The sequence below is a fragment of the Herpailurus yagouaroundi genome, unplaced genomic scaffold, assembly GCF_014898765.1.
Source record: "Herpailurus yagouaroundi ecotype Mexico unplaced genomic scaffold, PumYag 162, whole genome shotgun sequence".
NCBI lineage: Eukaryota > Metazoa > Chordata > Mammalia > Carnivora > Felidae > Herpailurus > Herpailurus yagouaroundi.
Window position 1 is genome coordinate 73,333,602 of NW_024412403.1, and position 20,394 is coordinate 73,353,995.

The 20,394-nt window shown below is 39.7% G+C and overlaps 1 protein-coding gene across 29 annotated transcripts in view; it reads right to left on the minus strand.

Annotated features, from left to right (window-relative positions):
• Positions 1 to 12,559: 12,559 nt before the first annotated feature.
• Positions 12,560 to 20,394, minus strand: part of DLG1 (discs large MAGUK scaffold protein 1) — a 275,437-nt gene continuing 267,602 nt past the window's right edge. For 28 of the 29 annotated variants that reach the window (XM_040484886.1, XM_040484885.1, XM_040484907.1 and 25 more), the window contains 2 exons: positions 15,770 to 15,861; positions 12,560 to 14,886 (listed from right to left, as the gene is read on the minus strand). In XM_040484886.1, coding sequence (XP_040340820.1) covers positions 14,780 to 14,886; positions 15,770 to 15,861 — 199 coding nt within the window. In that variant the 3' untranslated portion in view covers positions 12,560 to 14,779. The remainder of the gene's footprint in view (positions 14,887 to 15,769; positions 15,862 to 20,394) is intronic. The other variant, XM_040484884.1, reaches the window with a different exon arrangement.

Genomic DNA, 20,394 nt, shown 5'->3' on the forward strand with positions numbered 1-20,394 from the left:
TCTCTGGCCTGTAGAGGCTTCTATGTTGGGCCCATTTGCTTGGCCTTAGCATGGACATAGCTTTGGCCATGGACATTACACACGTAGATACCTATATATAATGGGGAACTGTGACTTGGCTTGAGCCTGGATCCTGCCATTGCTGGGGTACAGCCATCCCTGGGTGTAGCAGAGGAATGGGTGGGATGCCATGAGAGAATAATGAGCCAGTAATTTAACCTGGAAACAGCTGTATAGAGTAGCAGAAGTGCTGAGGACAGTTTGGTCCCTATTCTGGACACATACTGAGGAGAGGAAGAGGGTCTCTAAGCTTCCTTCTGGAAATAAGAACTGGCTTCACCAAGACTTCTATGAGAGGCTGGGATCCAGACAACACTGTTTTCGGATGTCCCCCCACCGCCCGACTCTAATCCATCATATAAAATACAAAGAGCTCCTCTCCACTCTGCCAATGATACAGCTCCAGCTCTCCAAGGATGCAGGGTGCCCCCCAAACATGGAGCTTGCGCGCCAGGGTACTGAGGCACCACAGTAGGCAATGGGATGGAACACGTTGAAGACAGTCTCTGGGGACTCAGAAAGAAGGCGAGGCCTTTAACAGGGGGTAGAGAATCTGTGTGGGCAGCTGTGGGCTAATGAGCCAGCAAAATATGGATGAACAATTCTTTTACCCAGAATCTTGGAGCAAATATTTTTTTTAAATCTCAACAAGCCATGATTTGTATTTTTCTGTTCCTATGAGCTGTAACGTCTTCGACTAAGAACAAGCCCCAACAATGCTTATTTAGGGGACACTTGGAAGGGCTGGTATGCACAGAAAATATGAGCAATTGTGAACATTTGGAGCAGTAAATGTGTTATCAAAGGGTATTACTCTTGACATTGTGATAAGGAAAAGAAAAGAGAAAATAGGCTGAGAGGGAAAGGTTAGGGCCTGAGGTCCCTGGTTGGAGACAAACACATATTTTGGAGCATTGATGGGAATGTCTGATCACAGCAAACTCCCTCTGGCGTAAGGTTCCTCTTAAGAAGGTGATGGACACCACCTACTCCCCCTTGGGTGCCCCTCAGGAATTTGACAATCAAAGTACCTAACTAAAATAAATAAACCATAAAACACGAGGGGCAGTGTGACCATAGTCTCACACCTCACACAAGAGAGTCTAGCCAGTCAGAAATGGACAACCTAGAGTTATCCAGCCAGTCAGGGTAGAACCTGAGAAGGAACAAGTGAGAAGGGAAGAGGGAGGCTGACCGGAACCCTATAGAACAAAACCCTTTGCCTATAGTTGTGGGCATTCACTTTCGAACGTCCCCTCTCTGTAAAGAGAGCTTTTATACGATTCTTCCTTTCTGATCTTATACTCTGATAAACTTTAGCCCGCTGCTCATTTTGTGTCCACCTCTTCATTCTTCAAAGCAGCGAGACAACAAATCCTGGGTATTGAGGTAAAAGATCCTGCAACAACATCAGTCACCATGTACTTGCTGACTCGTTAATACATCTGAATTTGTATATTGAGATCAATGATAGATATATTGGACACGCTTTGTGAATACAAGCTTTTGTCTCTTTAAACGTATTTTCCCTATGAAGCTTCCCTTAGGGAGAGCCTCGTTCACTTGGGCTACACAATATTTTCTGCGTGTAAGCTTTTCAAAGGCAGATTCTGTGCTTGTTCTTCTTTGTGTTCATCACAGGGCCTTGAGCATGGGGAATGATTTCTATTGTGTTAGGATATTACTCATTGCTGTTCAAGTATCTTGTGCTGCTGAGGGGGAAGGACTGAGAAGAGCCACGGAATTTGGGGAGTAGGAGGTCCACAGACAGCTTTGTCCGAGCAGTTTCAGTGGCAGGGCAAGGGCCAAGGTTTGGCCAGGAGGCTGAGCAGCATGAGGGCAGGGTGTCCTGTCTACTGTCATTCCCAATGGCCAACATCCTGTCTAAAATACTGTAGGCATTCAACAAATCATTAGTATTTATTAGAAATGGACTGAAAAATGGACAGTGTCCTTTTCAAGATATTTGGCTAAGAAAGGAAGAGGAGTGAGGTTGTTTCAAGGGGATTAGGAGTCCACGGAAACTTTTTATAGGTTAGGAGAGATTTGATTATATAGTCAGAACACAAGTAGCCCATGCAGGAAGGAGACTAAACACACAGGAAAAGAGGGTTAATTGAAGAAGACGTAAGGAATAAGAACAGGAGGACAAACAGAGAGGGAAAGGGACAGTGTTTCTTCCTTGGAGATGGGAAAGAAGAGGGGTGGGAAAAACTCAGCATCAAACCTCCATTCAAATGTAAGCCCAGCATCCCCAAGCTTGGTTTATTATTTTAGTTATCAAGCCACGAAATGTTTTCTCCCCTGAAAACTTTCTTTGCAACCCAGAATTTAAAATGTAGAGAGGGGGGTGCCTGGATGGCTCACTCAGTTAAGCATCACTCTTGATCTCAGCTCAGGGCTTGATCTTAGGGTTGTGAGTTCAAGCCCTGTGTTGGGCTCTTCCCTGGAAGTGGAGCCAACTAAAAATTAAATAGATAGATAGATGATAGATAGATAGATAGATAGATAGATAGATAGAAAAATAAAATTGTAGAAGAGGATTAAAAGACTGAGATTGGGGCACTTGGCTGGCTCAGCCAATTAAGCGTCTGACTCTTGGTTTCAGCTCAGGTCATGATCTCACAGTTCATGAGTTCAAGCCCTGCATCAGGCTCTGTGGTGGCAGTGCAGAGCCTGCTTGGAATTCTCTCTCTCTCTCTCTGCCCCTCCCCCACTCACACCGTATCTTCCTCTCTCAGACAAATAAAGAAAAAAAATAAAGCTCTGAGATTAACTGTGCAGATAGAGTTTTAAAGCTATTAATAAATCTCCATCTACACCAAAAATCATAAAATACCTAGGAATACACCTAACCAAAGAGGTGAAAAATCTATACACTAAAAACTATAGAAAGCTTATGAAAGAAATTGAAGAAGACACAAAAAAATGGAAAAAAATATTCCATGGTCCTGGATTGGAAGAACAAATGTTGTTAAAATGTTGATACTACCCAAAGCAATCTACATAATCAATGCAATCCCTATCAAAATAACACCCATATTCTTCACAGAGCTAGAACAAACAATCCTAAAATTTGTGTGGAACCAGAAAAGACTCCAAATAGCTAAAGCAATCCTGAAAAAAACAAAGCTGGAGGCATCACAATCCGGGCTTCAAGATGCATTACAAATCTGTAATCATCAAGACAGTATGGTTCTGGAACAAAAACAGACACTTAGATCAATGGAACAGAATACAGAACCCAGAAATGGACCCACAAACATATGGCCAACTAATCTTTGACAAAGCAGGAAAGAATGTCCAATGGAATAAAGACAGTCTCTTCAGCAAGTGGTGCTGGGAAAACTGGACAGCGACATGCTAAACAATGAACCTGGACCGCTTTCTTACACACAAAAACAAACTCAAAATGGATGAAAGACTAAAACATATGACAGGAAGCCATCAAAATCTTAGAGGAGAAAGCAGGCAAAAACCTCTTTGTGGCCACAGAAACTTCTTACTCGACATGTCTCTGGAGGCAAGGGAAACAAAAGCAAAAATGAACTATTTATTGGTACCTCAAGATAAAAACTTCTGTGCATTGAAGGAAGCAGTCAGTAAACTAAAAGGCAACCAACAGAATGGGAGAAGATATTTGCAAGTGACATATCAGATAAAGGGTTAGTATCCAAAATCTATAAAGAACTTATCAGACTCAACACCCGAAACACAAAAACTCCAGTGAATAAATGGGCAAAAGACATGAATAGACACTTCTCCAAAGGAAACATCCAGATGGCCAACCAACACATGAAAAGATGCTCAACATCACTCATAATCAGGGAAATACAAATCAAAACCACAGTGAGATATCACCTCACACCAGTCAGAATGACTAACATTAACAACTCAGGCAACAACAGATGTTGGCGAGGATGCGGAGAAAGGGGATCTCTTTTGCACTGCTGGTGGGAATGCAAACCGGTGCAGCCACTCTGGAAAACAGTATGGAGGTTCCTCAAAAAGGTAAAAATAGAACTACCCTATGACATAGCAATTGTACTACTAGGTATCTATCCAAGGGATACAGATGTGCTGTTTCGAAGGGGCACATGCACCCCCATGTTTATAGCAGCACTATCAACAATAGCCAGATTATAGAAAGAGCCCAAATGTCCATCTACAGGTAAATGGATAAAGAAGATGTGGTGCACACACACACACACACACACCCACACACACACCCACCATGGAATATTACTTGGCAGTCAAAAAGAATGAAATCTTGCCATTTGCAACAACGCGGATGGAACTGGAGGGTATTTATGCTAAGTGAAATTAGTCAGTCAGAGAAAGACAAATATCATATGACTTCACTCATAAGTGGAATTTAAGATACAAAACAGATGAACATAAGGGAAGGGAAGTAAAAATAATATAAAAACAAGGAGGGGGACAAAACATAAGAGACTCAAATACAGAGAACAAACTGAGGGTTGCTGGAGGGGTTGTGGAATGGGCTAAATGGGTAAGGGGCATTGAGGAAGACACTTGTTGGGATGAGCACTGGGTGTTATACATAGGCGATGAATCACTGGAATCTACTCCTGAAATGATTATTGCACTATATGCTAACTTGGATGAAAAATTAAAAATAAATTTTAAAAAATAAATCTCCATCTGTTTCATTTAATATAAGATTTAATGAGTGGAGGTATGCCTGGGTGGCTTAGTCACTTGAGCGTCCAACTTGGGCTCAGGTCATGATCTCACAGTTCCTGAGTTCGAGCCCTGCATCAGGCTCTCTGTTGTCAGCATGGAGCCTGCTTGGGATCCCCCCACCCTTCTCTGCCCTTCCCCTGCTCTCTCTCTCTCTCTCTCTCTCAAAAATAAATAAACATTAAAAAAAGATTTAATGAATGGAAACCAGTATAAAAGGAGGTAAAGAGTAAAGAAGTAAAATCAAGGCTGCCTGGGTGGCTCAGTTGATTAAACATCTGACTTTGGCTCAGGTCATGATCTCGCGGTTTGTGAGTTGAAGCCCCACTGAAGCTCAGAACCTGGAGCCTGCTTCAGTTTGTGTGTCTCCCTCTCTCTCTGCCCCTCCCCTGTTCACTCTTTCAAAAAATAAACATTAAAAAATTTTTTTTAAAAAGAAGTAAAAGCAAGAGTACTATATTTGGCTCTGTCACTAAGACTTTCAGAGAAAGTATTTCTACCTCAGCTACTTCCAAGCAGGGTTTCAGATGATGAGTAGGGAAGGGGTTAGCAGTAGGCAGGGGTAGATAAGGGACCCTGGGGAGGCTGATTACAGCCATGATGGCTCCCCCTGGGCCAGCCTCTGCCTTGGCTTCAAGGCTCACCAAAGTGGCTCTCAGACCCTCCTGGCCCTCCTAATCCTTGAGGTGTCCACGGTGCCCCCAGCCCCAGCTGCATATGTGGGTGGGAGGCTATAGCTGCGGGACAGGTTCTGGAAAACAAAAAGGATAAATGCATCCCAGACCTGTGCATGCTACATGCCACGAATAGAGTCATCCAGTTCCTGATAAGGTCCCAATAAAAAGTCAGAGATAAAAATCCTTGGTGGCAACCCAGTCAGGACCCCTCTCACTCTCTCTTTCTATTTATTTTTTTTAATTTTTTTTTTTTTAGTTTTAATTTTTATTTTTGAGACAGAGAGAGACAGAGCATGAACGGGGGAGGGGCAGAGAGAGAGGGAGACACAGAATCCGAAGCGGGCTCCAGGCTCTGAGCCATCAGCCCAGAGCCCGACGCGGGGCTCGAACTCACGGACCGCGAGATCGTGACCTGAGCTGAAGTCGGACGCTTAACTGACTGAGCCACCCAGGTGCCCCTCTCTCTCTCTTTTTAAATTCAAGTTAGTTAACATAGAGTGTAGTCTTGGCCTTAGGAGTAGAACCCAGTGATTCATCTCTTACATATGATACCCAGTGCTCATTCCAGGTGCCCTCCTTAATGTCCGTCGCCCATTTAGCCCATCTCCCCACCCACCTCCCCTCCAGCAGCCCTCAGTTTGTTCTCTGTATTTAAGAGTCTTTTACAGTTTGCCTCCCTCTCTGTTTTTATCTTATTTTCCCTTCCCTTCCCCTGTTATCTGTTGTGTTTCTCAAATTCCACATTGATATCTGTCTTTCTCCGACTGACTTATTTTGCTTAGCCTAATACACTCTAGTTCCATCCATGTTGTTGTTGCAAATGGCAAGATTTCATTCTGTTTCATTGCCGAGTAGTACTCCATTGTATATATATAAACCACATCTTCTTTATCCATTCGCCAGTCGATGGACATTTGGGCTCTTTCCATAGTTTGGCTATTGCCGATAGTATTGCTATAAACATTGGGGTGCATGTGCCCCTTCAAAGCAGCAATTTTGTATCCTTTGGATAAATACCTAGTAGTGTAATTGCTGGGTCATAGGGTAGCTCTGTTTTCAACTTTTTGAGGAACCTCCATATGTTTTCCAGAGTGGCTGTGCCCGTTTGCATTCCCACCAGCAGGGCAAAAGAGTTCCCCTTTCTCCACAACCTCGCCAACATCTGTTGTTGCCTGAGTTGTTAACGTTAGCCATTCTGACAGGTGGTATCTCATTGTGGTTTTGATTTGTATTTCTCTGATGTTGAGTGTTTTCCAAAGAAGACATCCACGTGGCTGACAGACGCATGAAAAGGGACCCCTCTCACTCTTGAGAGCTTTGTACTTTCTCAATAAACTCTATCGCTTTGCTCACTCTCTGCTGTCTGTGAGATTCATTCTCTGACTCTGTGAGACAAGGACCGGCGTCTCTCCCACCCACCTGTGACATGACTTATAATGAAAACATACGCACAAGGAAAATAAAATTGATACAAAGAGAACAATCACAAAGCATGTTCAGGAAGGAAGATGATTACACCACGGGCCAGAAAGGAAAGGACTATAATTAAATGAAAATTTTGGCTGATTTAGAGACTTGTAGTCAGACTGTTTTATCCACTCCTGTCCACTCCTCCATCCCAACTCAACCACTGTGCAGATGAAGCGGCTGCTAACACTTACACAGTGCTCTTTCCAGGTCATGATCATGAAAAGTCAAGCCACTGAAGACAGTCGTGCTGTATGAGGCCTGCAGGCTCCGGAGAGGTGGCAGAGCTGTGCCCTCTGATCAGCTGCCATGGGTATTTTACTGGGACAGAGGTACACAAGGAGAAGGCCTCCTAATCTGAGACAAACCATGTACCTAAAGAGGTGAAAACAGCACAGGTTGAACATGCTATTAGGTGGACTCAAAATATATACTGTAGGAATTCAGGCTTCGTGGGCTAGAATGACCGGGGAGTCTTCTGCAGGAGGAGGGATTTAGGGTGGGCCTTGAAGAAAGGTAGGGCTTTGATAAGGGCACTTGGGTGGGGAGGTCACAACAGTTAGCAAGGCAGCAATTTGCATGACCAACAGTGGCAGGACAAGACCTGCCCAGGTGTGGCTTGGGAGGTACGGGGCAGTAGATGACTGACTGACCACATACTATATTCCAGAACCGTACTATACGGGAAAGTTAGTTTGGATTTAGGACCCATGAAGGTCACTGAGGAGAGGAGAAACACAATCCAAGCTGCATTTTAGGAAAAGTCATGGGGTGATGGCTGGATCAGCAAGGGGAGAAATTAGTGGAGGCTAGAAGATGAATTAAGAGGCCACTGAAGTAACCCAGGCCTGGGGATGAGGGTGGGTTAAGGATTAGAGTGATGACAGTAGAAGTAATAGCAAGAAAAATATGACATTAAGGAAGAATCAGTAGCAGGTGGTGACCAAATATTTGGGGGAAGAGAAATGTCAAGGAGCATTAAGGTTAAAACGCGGCTGATGTAGAGAATATTCTATTAAGTACGTTACTAGCCATCAGGAGAAAAGTTGTTAAAAGGTTCGTAGAGCTTTTTCCTAGTAAGAGTGAGGAATGTCAGATAAACTAGATCCAGACCGAACACTGAACTTTCATAGAGAAAGGAATCTATTATCAAGACATAGTTTTTCTCATCTTAAATACCACTAGGGAAGTGGATATTTTTGATCAAATGACTGTCACAAGATTTAGAAAACCTTTTTGTAGAGATTCATAGTGTGAAACATATGGGACTTTCGTCTTGTCTTTAGCCCTCCCATCTGTGAGGTGAATGAACCTAATTTTAGACATCCTAAAGAAAGATTACATCACTTGTTCTAATCTTTTCTTCCATCAGAAAATTCGCTATATCTTATTTTACATGCTAATTGTTTTGAGCACTGGCTTCTATATAGTTAAAAAAAAATAATTCTAGGGGCACCTGGGTGGTTCAATCTGTTGAGCATCTGACTCTTGATTTCGGCTCAGGTCATGATCGCAGGGTCATTGCATTGAGCCCATGGAGCCTGCTTAAGATTCTTTCTCTCTCTCAGGTCGCCTGGGTGGCTCAGTTGGTTGAGCGTCCGGCTTCAGCTCAGGTCATGATCTCACAGTTTGTGAGTTCAAGCCCCACATCGGACTCTATGCTGACAGCTCAGAGCCTGGAGATTGCTTCGGATTCTGTGTCTCTGGCTCTCTCTGCCCCTCCCCCACTTGTCCTCTTTCTCAAAAATAAACAAACATGAAAAAAAGAAGATTCTCTCTCTCTCTGAAAAAAAAATCATTCTACTATTTATTCAGTAGTTAAAATCATTCAGTGGTTAAAAACGGTCCAAATGACATTGGTCATTAACAGTTGACTAGCAGAAATAGGGATGAATATATACTCAATTTGAATAGTTTCTTCCTATTTTGGGTAACACCAGATGGTTCCTAAGGTTTAGTTTAGTGCCAATTTAGAAGAAGGACCTAATGTTGTTGTTGTTTGAAAACACACAAGAGAAATCAAGTCGTATCAGATATGAATGGAAAAGACTGACAAGGCCATTCATACTATCTGCATGCCATCAATGGAGGGGAAGGCAGCTCAGGGTCAAGGATTCCTGAGGAATGCTGCACTAGAATTGCCCTACTTAGCAATGAACAATTTCTGTTAATCACACAATATTAGTAATTTTTAAGATACAGAGAAGTTACCACCTAAAGGGAATTGGTAGTTATTAATTTTAAAAAACAAACTACAATCCTTTGGTGTTCAACAAACTAGATTTTCTTGAAAGAGGAGGACTGTCTCCATGGGCAGTTTTCTAAATTGTAAAGCTATTAGTCTCATGTTTAACACATGGCTATTTTCATTTGTTGCTCTGTTTTCTTCTCAGACTATTTTCTTTCATTTACTACTGTCCTCAACAGACTACACTTATCTCCCTTAGGACACCAGCAATGAGAATCTGGCACTGGTCATTGGCACATCCCATGTTTGGACCATCTGAGTGTTATTCCTGGGAATCTGAAATTCTAAAAATTCAAAATTGCTTCTAGGTATCATTTTATTCTGTAAACAGACTCTTGGGACATATCATTCTGCATTTAAAGTTTGTTTTATGATAACCTCCTGTGCAATGGGCAAAATGTGTGGATGCTCACAGGAGACAGGGAGGTGGGTGGGCGAGGGACTGTCATGGCTGTCAGATCAGAAACCCATTCCTGGTTTGCTTCTTGCTCCTGCAGACCTGAAGTTGCAAAGAAGCACAAAAATACAGTGGCAAAAACTGAAAACAACCCAAAAGTCCTTCAGTGAAGGGATACATGAATTATACCTCTGTAAAATGAACTACTACTTAGCAATAACAAACTATTGACTCCTACAGCAACACGGATAAACCTGATGCATTTTGCAAAGTCAAAGAAGCCACACCCAAGATGCTACATGGGATATAGTCCCATTTATATGACATTCTGGGAAAGGCAAAACTATAGGCACTGAGAAATACCAGTGGTTGCAAGTTGGGGGTAGCAGTTTTGGGGGTAATGGGGTGGTTACATGGTATGCATGGGTCAAAACTCACAGAATTGAACACCATAGAGAATTTTACTGTACATAAATGAAAAAAAAATATTTGTTAGGGTAGTGGCTTCCTTTGGAGTAGGAGCAGTGACTGGGAGGGAGATTGAGGGGGGTACCTGGAGTGGTCACGTTCTGTTTTTTGAGCTTCATGCAGATTGTTATGTGGGTAATGTTGGTTTGTAAACATTCAGTGAGGTTATGTGCTTATGATACTCATACATTCTACATATGTATACTTCAATAACAAGTAAACAAAAAAGACACTGGGAGAGAATTCCAGCCTTCACTGCCTTCTAGTCTCCTTCCCCTCATCTTCCCCCACCAGTGTACTGCTCTTGTATGTTGATAGAAACTGCTAGAAAAATTGTAGTGTTAAACTCTCCCTGGTCAGGTGTGCTACCTATTCCTAAAAGTTTCAAACTTTGGTTTACCTGACCACCAATTCTGTTCACAACGCTGTTTGGCAGACTAGAACTTTCTTTCTTTCTCTTCTTTCTTTCTTTCTTTCTTTCTTTCTTTCTTTCTTTCTTTCTTTCTTTTTCTTTTTGCCATCTCTCAGGTAATCATGTTTGGAGGAGAATGAAGAAAGAGCTGGTAGTGGAAAGTCACTGAGAAAGTAATCACTGAGTAAGTAGTGACTATTCTAAGTCAAATTAAATAAGAGAAGATGTATCTTACCCATGTGATTTAAATAATCGTTTTTCAGGCCTGTTTCTAGACTCTCAATAATGAATGTTCTGTAAAACTGCTAGGGACTGTTGTGTCTAGTACCGTGCAGGTGTGAGAATGGCTTAGAAGATCTTGATGCCTTCCATGTTTAAGGTTGAGGTAGAGCAGGCCAATCTCTGACATCTCTGGAGTAGGGACGCTTAGAAGAGATGAGTAAGCAGGATCATAGGGTACTGAAAAGTAATTTCCTAACTGAAAGTCCATCGAAGAAAATTTCTCTATAGTTGATGAAGAATGGTGGACTATGTTATTCTCTCAGTTTTCTGCTACCAATCATAAACACACTCCAGAGCAAGGGAAGAATAGGTAGTGAGAGTCAAGCATCAGACGTTGTGATCAGTTTTTGTACACACTGCTTTACTTAACCTTTACAACAATCCTGCAAGGTAGTCATTCAAACCCCATTTAAAATATGGCAAAATGAAGGCTCAAGGTAATCTGTACAAGGTGAGTTGCAACAATTCCAGGCTTCTGGTTCTAGAGGAAAAGGGAATTAACTTTTAGAATGTACTATGTGCTAGCCTCCCTTATTTATAATCTTATTCTCAAAATGTTTCCACTTTACAGAGAAGTAAACAGAAAGAGGGATGGCATGATTTGCCCATGGTTAGTTACATAACCAGTGAGTGGCCAAGCTGGTATTCAAATGAAACTCTGATTCCACAGCCTACATTCTTCACACTGTAGTATTCCACAGCCAAAGCCAACGAGAGCTGTACTGTGCAATTCTGGAGGCAGATAAATGGAGTCTTTAACATTGGACTAAAACACCAGATAATCTAAACTGAGGTCAGAAAAGTGACATTTGTGTTCTTCCCTGATGGCTTTCAAACTCAGACCTCTCAATAAAATCTCTTAAGTTTATTGATATTTACTTTCTTTTAGTAACTCAAACCTTGAGGGACTGAATAACCCACTGAATTCAGCTTAGAGCACAGAAGACAAGGAACTGGATGGTAGACAAACCAACTGTTCAAGGAACCAGGAATCAAACGTTCTAATGTTCCTGAACTGTAGTGTAACTTTGGTTAAAACATGAGGATCTCTGGGCTTGTTTTACCATATGTAAATTAAGAGTATTCAAGATAGAATTTTGGAAGGTAAGTTGTTGACTCTGATACTTTAGAAAACAAACTTTTCTTATGAGTGAAGTCCCCAAATTGCCATCTTTGGAATTTAAATAGTAAATAGTGGGTTATCAGGTATTTGTAAGAATCTGTTCTGCAAGCTTGCTTCCATCATTTTTTGAAGACCCTTGGGAAGATGTGGAACAAAAAAGCAACGAGAAATGTGTAGTCACATTTAAGAGGCACTTTTATTTTTGCCAACTTAAAAATATTAAGAAGCATATTAAAAAATATGAATATCTCATAAAACATTTGAAATACTGTTATTCCCTGTGTATTGTGGACTTTTTTTTTTCTTCTAATGAATACCGTTCCATTTTTGGTTCTAAAGAAGTTTTTTGTAGGTCACTGTGACAGTGCTAGGCTGACTTCTTTCTCAGAAACAGTCATTTCAGCTGTGATAGGAATGACTTGTTCCATGGGTCTGTCCTTACTTACTGTGTGACTCTGGGCAAGGGCCTTCATCTAAGTCTGTCTCTGTAAAGGGGCACTAAAATAACACAATTTGAGTCACAGTGCCTTACACAGTAGGGGCTGAAAAACAAGGTAGATTCGAAAGAACTTGGGGCAGAAAGACTTGGATACAAACACCAAGCACTGCTGCTTACTAGCTTGTCACTTGGGCAAGTGATTTCACAGAGGGGCTAGTAACTCTTAAATTCTTATCTTTTAAAATTAAATGATAATATACTTAAGTGGCTATTACACAGTAGTACTAAGCAATTAGTACTTTTATTAATAATTCTATACAATCTAGAAAGTTGCACAAAAGTTAGTATTTTCTTACAAAAACATCACTTTACAAGGACATCCGAAAGCAATGTAATACACATTAAGAGTTAAATGGCACTGTTTTCATAATCTCTTGGTATTTTATAACATGTAACCAATAAATACTTCAAAATGGCTTATGCTGGCTGGGGTCTTGCTGCAGAGTGATTCTGGGGCTCTTGGGCTCATTTTACAATAATTTTCTTCTAGTTGTTTTATGTTTGGTAACAACGTACTATAATTAGCATTATAGCCATAGTATGTATTTCAATGTGTTAACATAATTCCAAAACCTATAGAAGAAATTTGATTAGGTTTCCTAATGGCCCACGAAGTCTGTTTGTAAATTACATGATGCTCCAAGTTTGAAGAAAATGTCAGCTTGTAAAATATTATTTTCTTTCAGAATTCAAGACACATTTAACATATGGATTTTACAATAAAGTTTATTAGCTGTTCTCCTCTTTCTCATAAATGGAATGGATAATGTTGATAATCCTTTACAAACCAGTACTCATTTGTTTAAGAAACTGTAATGAGGAGGTTGTCAAAAACACATATTTAATAAACTCCAAAAAGCAAAAGGAAGGCAAACAATATTATTAATATAAAAGACCAGAGAAGTTGATTTCTGAAATCACATCTACCTTTCACTAAAATTTCTTAAAATTGCCCACCATGAAGATCTGTGCAACTCTAATGCAGAGCAGCTACAAGAGGTGAAAGGTGTGCAGTCTGAAGGGAAAACACACACACAAGGCTTTTCCTTCTTTGTCTACCAGTGAAAGGAGAAGTGGAAGGAGAGGCAGAGGGCCAAATCCAAACCCAATGACAAGAACAACAGTAACAAAGAAACCCAAAACAAAACCAGGAACCATCTGAAAACTTTTGAAAAAAAGAGGAGAACATGCCTATACTTTTGTATGTAATCTAATTTCCCTAAAGGTTCTTTCCACAACCACCATATCCCTGTTTTCAGTTCACGTGATTAAGGAAGATAAAGTCTAATCAATTAATATTTAATTTAAAAACCAAACAAAAAGTTAAGAGTAGGTGGCAAAAGAAAAAATATATTTTAAATATATATATGTTTGTGTGTGTGTGCAACTATGTAAAGAAAATAATTCCCATAGTTACAGAGTTTAGTTAAAGAAAGTTTTATATATATTTATATATATATATATATATATATTTTATTATAACAAAATAGGCAGTTACTGTGGGTAAAATATTCATTAAAATCTGATCCCTAAGAATACATTTAAAGTTTTAGACTATGAATTGGACTCCTTTTCCATTGCCATGAGTACTACATCATCACTAGAATGTCTGTTCTGCCTGTATTTACGTCTATGAAATTTTCTCAACTTTCTGTGTAAAAGGTGAGCTCCCCTAGCACCTAAACACGGCCTCAATTCAGAAACTGTGATGATCATTATGTTTGAACAACTTTTGTAAGACACTATAAATAGTGTTGCACAAGTAGATTAAAAACATTTAAACACTGCTATTCCTAGCAAATGTACTAAGAACCCTCAAACAATAAAAGACTTGAAGAACTCTTATGAAAAATGAATATCCCTTGTGAAATTATGCAAGTTAACGTAGACATTAATTTTGAAATTAAAAACCACATATTTTCCTTATTTGTCTATAATGAAATATTGGCTTTGATAACACAAGTCAACTGAGAAAAGGACTTGAGAGTTAATATATTGGCCAAACCATGCTATTAAAGTTAAGCGTGCACTGTTGCTCAAAGTTTACTAAATCACTGTTTAACACCACTTTTCTTTCATTTATACTGAAATTTGAAAAGAATGTATATAAAGCTTTTCTGAAAATCTCTTAAAGTTACTTTCCCTTAAACATTAAGGAATTTTACCACAATTTCCCAGTCCCCCCAAATCCTTAATAGCTGGTCAGGCCATTCCACCTTTAGTTCTGAAAAATGGCCACAAACCAATAGCGACATAAAGTAATACAGATGCTACAACTTGAAGGAGACACCAGATGTCAAAACTAAGCACAACCATAGACCATGATGAGTGGGATATGATTCAACATGGAAGGTGTATTGCAGACAGACTCCAAAAGGAAAGGGCAAAGAAATGTCAAAGAAAATGAAATCGTGGAAAAGAGAAACCGAGAAACATCAGTCTTCATAACTTTTCTTTTGCTGGAACCCATATGTAAGGACCAGACTGTTCTTCTATGATCTGCTTCACTTGGTTGTAAATGTCTTCCAGCGTATCTCCCTGTACAATAGCTGTAACAGAAACAAAATCAGAAACCTCCATTAACTGTCTATCTTTACCATCACAATCATTGGTGAAATAGAAGCTAGATCTTAGAACTAGTTATTCATCCAGCAAGAGACCATTTATGTATTGTTTGCTTAGTAGTAAGTGCTCATTTCATTAATTTTCATATTTGAAAAATGTAAGAATTTTTATTTTAAATGCTGATTGAAAATGAGACTTGGCAATTTTTACTTAGTTTTGTGTATTTGGAAAATACACACTGAAGCATCTAGAGGCAAAGGGGCATCTGCTTGCAAGTTACTCTTAAATGTTTCAGAAAAAATTAAATGTGGTAAAATGTTAACATTTAGAAAATATAGGTGAGAAGTGTATGAGAATTGCTGATACTATTCTTGTGATTGTTCTAGAAGTCTGAAATTATTTTAAAAAAAGAAGGAAAAAAGCACTAGAGTTACAACACCAAGGCATGTGATGTACTTATGAACACCTGAGGAATACTTTAAAGGACAAAATGAATGGGAGATTTGGGAATTGCTACCCACTCATTTCTTTTTAATAGTATCTTAAAATGGATCAAAATTTATGAAGCGTAAGGGAAAAGTCAGTTTCACAGAAGAAATCAAGTCTGAATCTATTTTTCTCCAGTCTAGTATGTCCTAATCAGCAACTTAAGAAACACTAAATTTCAAGATTCCTCGTCAGCACTGCCTAAATTAGAGGAATTATTCTGAAAACCACAGTATTAATTACATAGTATTAATACCTAGTATTAGCCACGGTAAATAATTACTGATAGATGTGGGCATAGTTCAAAATCCATTTCAATAGGTCAGTTCATATGGCTCCAAATCAAAATTCTATTAGGGCACTGACACACATGATGCCAACCTGTGAAATGTTCAGTAAATTCTTGTTCCAGTTTCATGGCTCTCTCAAATGTCTTTCTGGCTTGTTCTTCTGTCAGACGCTTATTCATTTCCCTGTGCAAATAAATTTAGGAATTGCTAATTAATACATTATAATACTTTTTGAAAAAAGATGACGAATTAGAAGAGACACATAAAACATAAAATCATGAAAAGTTGAGGTTTGTTGAGAATATATATATGTCATTAAAAATTAGATTTAGGGGTGCCTGGGTGGCTCAGTCAGTTGAGTGTCCAATTCTAGATTTCAGCTCAGGTCATTATCTCAGGGTCACAGAATCGAGGCCTGCATCAGACTTTGTGCTGAGCGTGGAGCCTGCTTAGGATACTCTCTCCCTCTGCCCCTACCCCACTCTCTCTCTAAAAAAAAAACATTGGATTCAGTCACTAAGTATATAGCTTTATGCTTGGAATGACACTGGGTTTCAACACACTTTTGCATTGGCTCAAGGCAGCCAAAAAAACTAAGCCTTAATGTCATAGTTTTCACTCTGATCAAAATTTCATATTAAGATCTACCTACCAATTTACAGGTAACAAAGGAGACACATGAACATATCAAAGAACACCATGAGAAGGCAATCAGCAAAATATAGTCTAGGGAGAATTTTGCAGAAGAAATGATTTAACGAATAAATTGAAAAAAAAAAGAGAGATGGAGGGAGAGTCTATAGATTAAAATACTTAACAATCAACTGTCACAAGTAGATCTCACCTGGAACTTGATTCAAACCAATTGAAAAAACATAAGCAAAACTTACAAAACAATCAGGAAAATTTGAACTATCTGATGATATAAAAAGTTGTTTTAGGTGTGACATCATAGAGATGTTTTCTTTTTAAGCTTTTAATTTTTTTTAATGTTTATTTTTGAGAGAGAGGGACAGAGAAAGGGGGAGGGGTAGAGAGATAAGGAGACACAAAATGAAGCAGGATCCAGGCTCCCAGCTGTCAGCACACAGCCCAACGTGGGGTTTGAACTCACAAACCGTGAGATCCTGACCTGAGCTGAAGTTGGATGCTTAACCAACCGAGCCACCCAGGTGCTCCTATTTTTATTTTTTAAATATTTATTTATTTTAGGAGAGAGAGAGAGAGAAAGCACAGGCCAGGGGAAGGGCAGAGAAAGAGGGACAGAGACAATCCCAAGCCCAACACAGGGCTTGGAGATCATGACCTGAACTGAAATCAAGAGTCAGAAGCTGAACCATCACCATAGAGAGGTTTTCCAATAACAGAATTCTTATCTTTCAAACATATACTGAAATATATAGATAAAACCATATAATGTCTAGAATTTGTTTCAAAATAATCTGGTGCGGAGGGGAAGGGAGGTGGTGGGATAGATGAAACAAGATTGGTCATAGCTGGTAATTATTGCTGCAGCTGGATGATAGGTATATGAGAATTTGTTCCCAACTTAAAGGGAAAGCATTCAATATTTCATCATTAAATATGATGTTTGCATATATGTATATGTATGTATATTAGAAACAGTGTGAGCAGGGAAGAATGTCAAAGGGAGAGAGAAAGACTTTTTTTAATGTTTATTTTTGAGAGAGAGAGAGAGAGAGAGAGAGAGAGAGAGAGAGAGAAAATGAGCAGGGGAGGGGGGGCGGAGACAGAGGATCCAAAGTGGGTGCTGTGTTGACAGCAGACAGCCTGATGTGGGGCTCAAACTCACGAACTATGAGATCATGACCTGAGCCAAAGTTGGACACTTGACTGATTGAGCCACCTACATGCCCCTAGAGAGAATTTTTTAAGCAATTTTTTAGCTTTTTCAAGTTATGTGTGGAGCTCAATGTGGGGCTCGATCCAACAACCCTGGGATCATGACCTGAGCCGAAATCAAGAGTTGGATGCTCAAGTGACTGAACCACCCAGGTGCACCAATGCTTGCTTTGATATTTTGTAAATGACCTTTGTCAGATTAAGGAAATTACCTTCTGTTCACAGTTTGCAAAATGTTTGTTGTCATGAATGGATGTTAATTTTATTAAATGCTTTTTCCGCATTTGTTAAAATGCTCATATGTTTTGGATCCTAAAATCTGTTAATGTGGCACATTTACATGGATTTTAGAAAATTAATTAAAATTGTGAAAAAATATACATAACATAGAAGTTATTATTTTAAACATTTTTAAGCATACAGTTCACTGGCATTTGTATCTTCACATTGTTGTGCAACCATTACCACCATCTAATCCTGCAATTGTTTTCAACTTGTGAAATCAAAACTTTATTAAAAATAACTACCCATTCTCATCTCCTCAGCCACTGGCAACCACTATTATACTTTCTGTCTCTGTAATTTTGAACACTGAGTACCTCATGTAAATGGAATCATACAGAATTTGTCTTTTTGTGACTGGTTTATTTCACTTAGTATAATGCCCGCAAGGATCATCCATGTTGTAATATACTGGAGAATTTCCTTCCTTTATATTAAATTTATTTTGTGTTTATTATTTTTTTTGAGAGAGAGAGAGAGAGAGAGAGAGAGAGAGAGAGAGGGAGGCAGGCAGAGAGAGAGGAAGACACAGAATCCAAAGCAGCTTCAGGCTCTGAGCAGTCAGCACAGAGCCCGATGTGGGGGCTCAAACTCATGGACCGTGAGATGGTAACCTGAGTTGAAGTTGGATGCTTAACCAACTGGGCCACCCAGTTGCCCCTCCTTTATATTTATAGACCATATTTTGCTTATCCATTCATCCACTGATGGGTGCTTAGGTTTCTTCCACATTTTAGTTACTGTGAATAGTGCTACTATAAACATGAGTGTACAAGTACTTCATCAAGGAAGCGGTATATACCCAAAAGTGAAATGGCTGGATCATATGGTAACTCTATTTTTAATGTTGGAGAAAGCACCATACTATTTTCCACAGCAGCTGTGCCCTTTTACATTAATTCCCACCAACAGTTTGAGAGTTCCAATTTTTCCATGTCCATGTCAGCAACTTGTTTTTCTGACAATAGCCATCCTAATGCATGTGAGATGGGATCTCATTGTAGTTTTCATCTGCATTTCCTTAATGATTAGTGATGTTAGCATCTTCTCATGTGCTTATCAGCTATATCTTATTTGGAGAAATGTCTATTCAAGTCCTTTGCTCATTTTTGAATTGAGTTGTCTCCTTTGTTGTTTTAGTTCTCTCTATATAATGGATATTAATCCTTTATTAGATAATATGATTTGCAAATACTTTCTCCCATTCTGTGGATTGCCTTTGTACTCTGTAGATAGTGTCTTTTGATATACAAAACTGTATTATTATATTTTTTAATGTTTATTTTTGAGAGAGAGAAAGAGTGCAAGCAGGGGAGAGCAGAGAGAGAGGGAGACACAGAATCTGAAGCAAGCTCCAGGCTCCGAGCTGCCAGCCAAGAGCCTAACACGGAGTTTGAGCCCATAAACTAGGAGACCACGACCTGGGCTGAAGTCGGATGCTTAACTGACTGAGCCACCCAGGCACCCCTTATTATTAGAGAGAGCATGAGTCTGTGAGTTGGGGGAAAGCAGAGGGAGAGAGATCTTAAGGATTCATGCCTAGCGTGGAGCCTGACATGGGATGGGGCTCTATCCCACAACCCTGGGATCACAACCTGAGCCAAAATCAAGAGTCAGATGCTCAACTGACTGAGCCACCCAGACGCCCCCAAAATAAAATCTTTTAAAAATAATAAGAGGCGCCTGGGTGGCTCAGTCAGTTGAGCGTCCGACTCTTGATCTTGGCTCAGGTCATGATCTCACAGTTCGTGAGTGTGAGCCAGGTGTCAGGCTCTGTGCTGGCAACACGGAGGCTGCCTCGGATTCTGCCTCTCCCTCTCTCTGCCCCTCCCTTTCTTGTTTTCTCTCTCTCAAAGTAAAAAGCTTAGACAAAAAATATTTTATTTTTAAGTAATCTCTACAACAAACATGGGGTTCAAACTCACAACCCTGAGTCACACATTCCATAGACTGAGCCAGCCAGGTGCCCCTGATATACAAAACTTTAAAATATTCATGGAATCTAATCTGCTTTTGTTGTTACCTGTGCCTTTGGTATCAGATCCAATAAATCAATGCCAAATCCAATGTTGTTTTCTTCTAAGAGTTTTACTCTGTTACATTGTTACATTTTACTTTTGTTACATTGGTCATTGATCCATTCTGAGTTAATTTTTGTATATGGTGTTAGGTAAGGGTCCAACTTCATTCTTTTACATATAGATAACCAGTTTTCCCAGCACCATTTGTTGCAAAGACTGCCCTTTCCCCCACTGAATGGTTTTGCATCCTTGTCAAAAGTCATATATAAGGCAGTTTACTTCTGACCTCTTTATTCTACTCCATTGGTCTTTAAAATTTCATTTTTTTTCCCATCATGATAAGTGTACTCTTTAATCCCCATCCCCTATTTTCTCCATCCCTCTACTCACCTTCCCTCTGGTAACCATTAGTTTGTCCTCTATAGGACAGTCTGTTTCTTGTCTCTTTTTTCCTTTACTCATTTGTTTTGTTTCTTAAATTCCACATATGAGTGAGATCATATGGTATTTCTCTTTCTCTGACTTACTTAGTTCAGCATTATACTTTCGA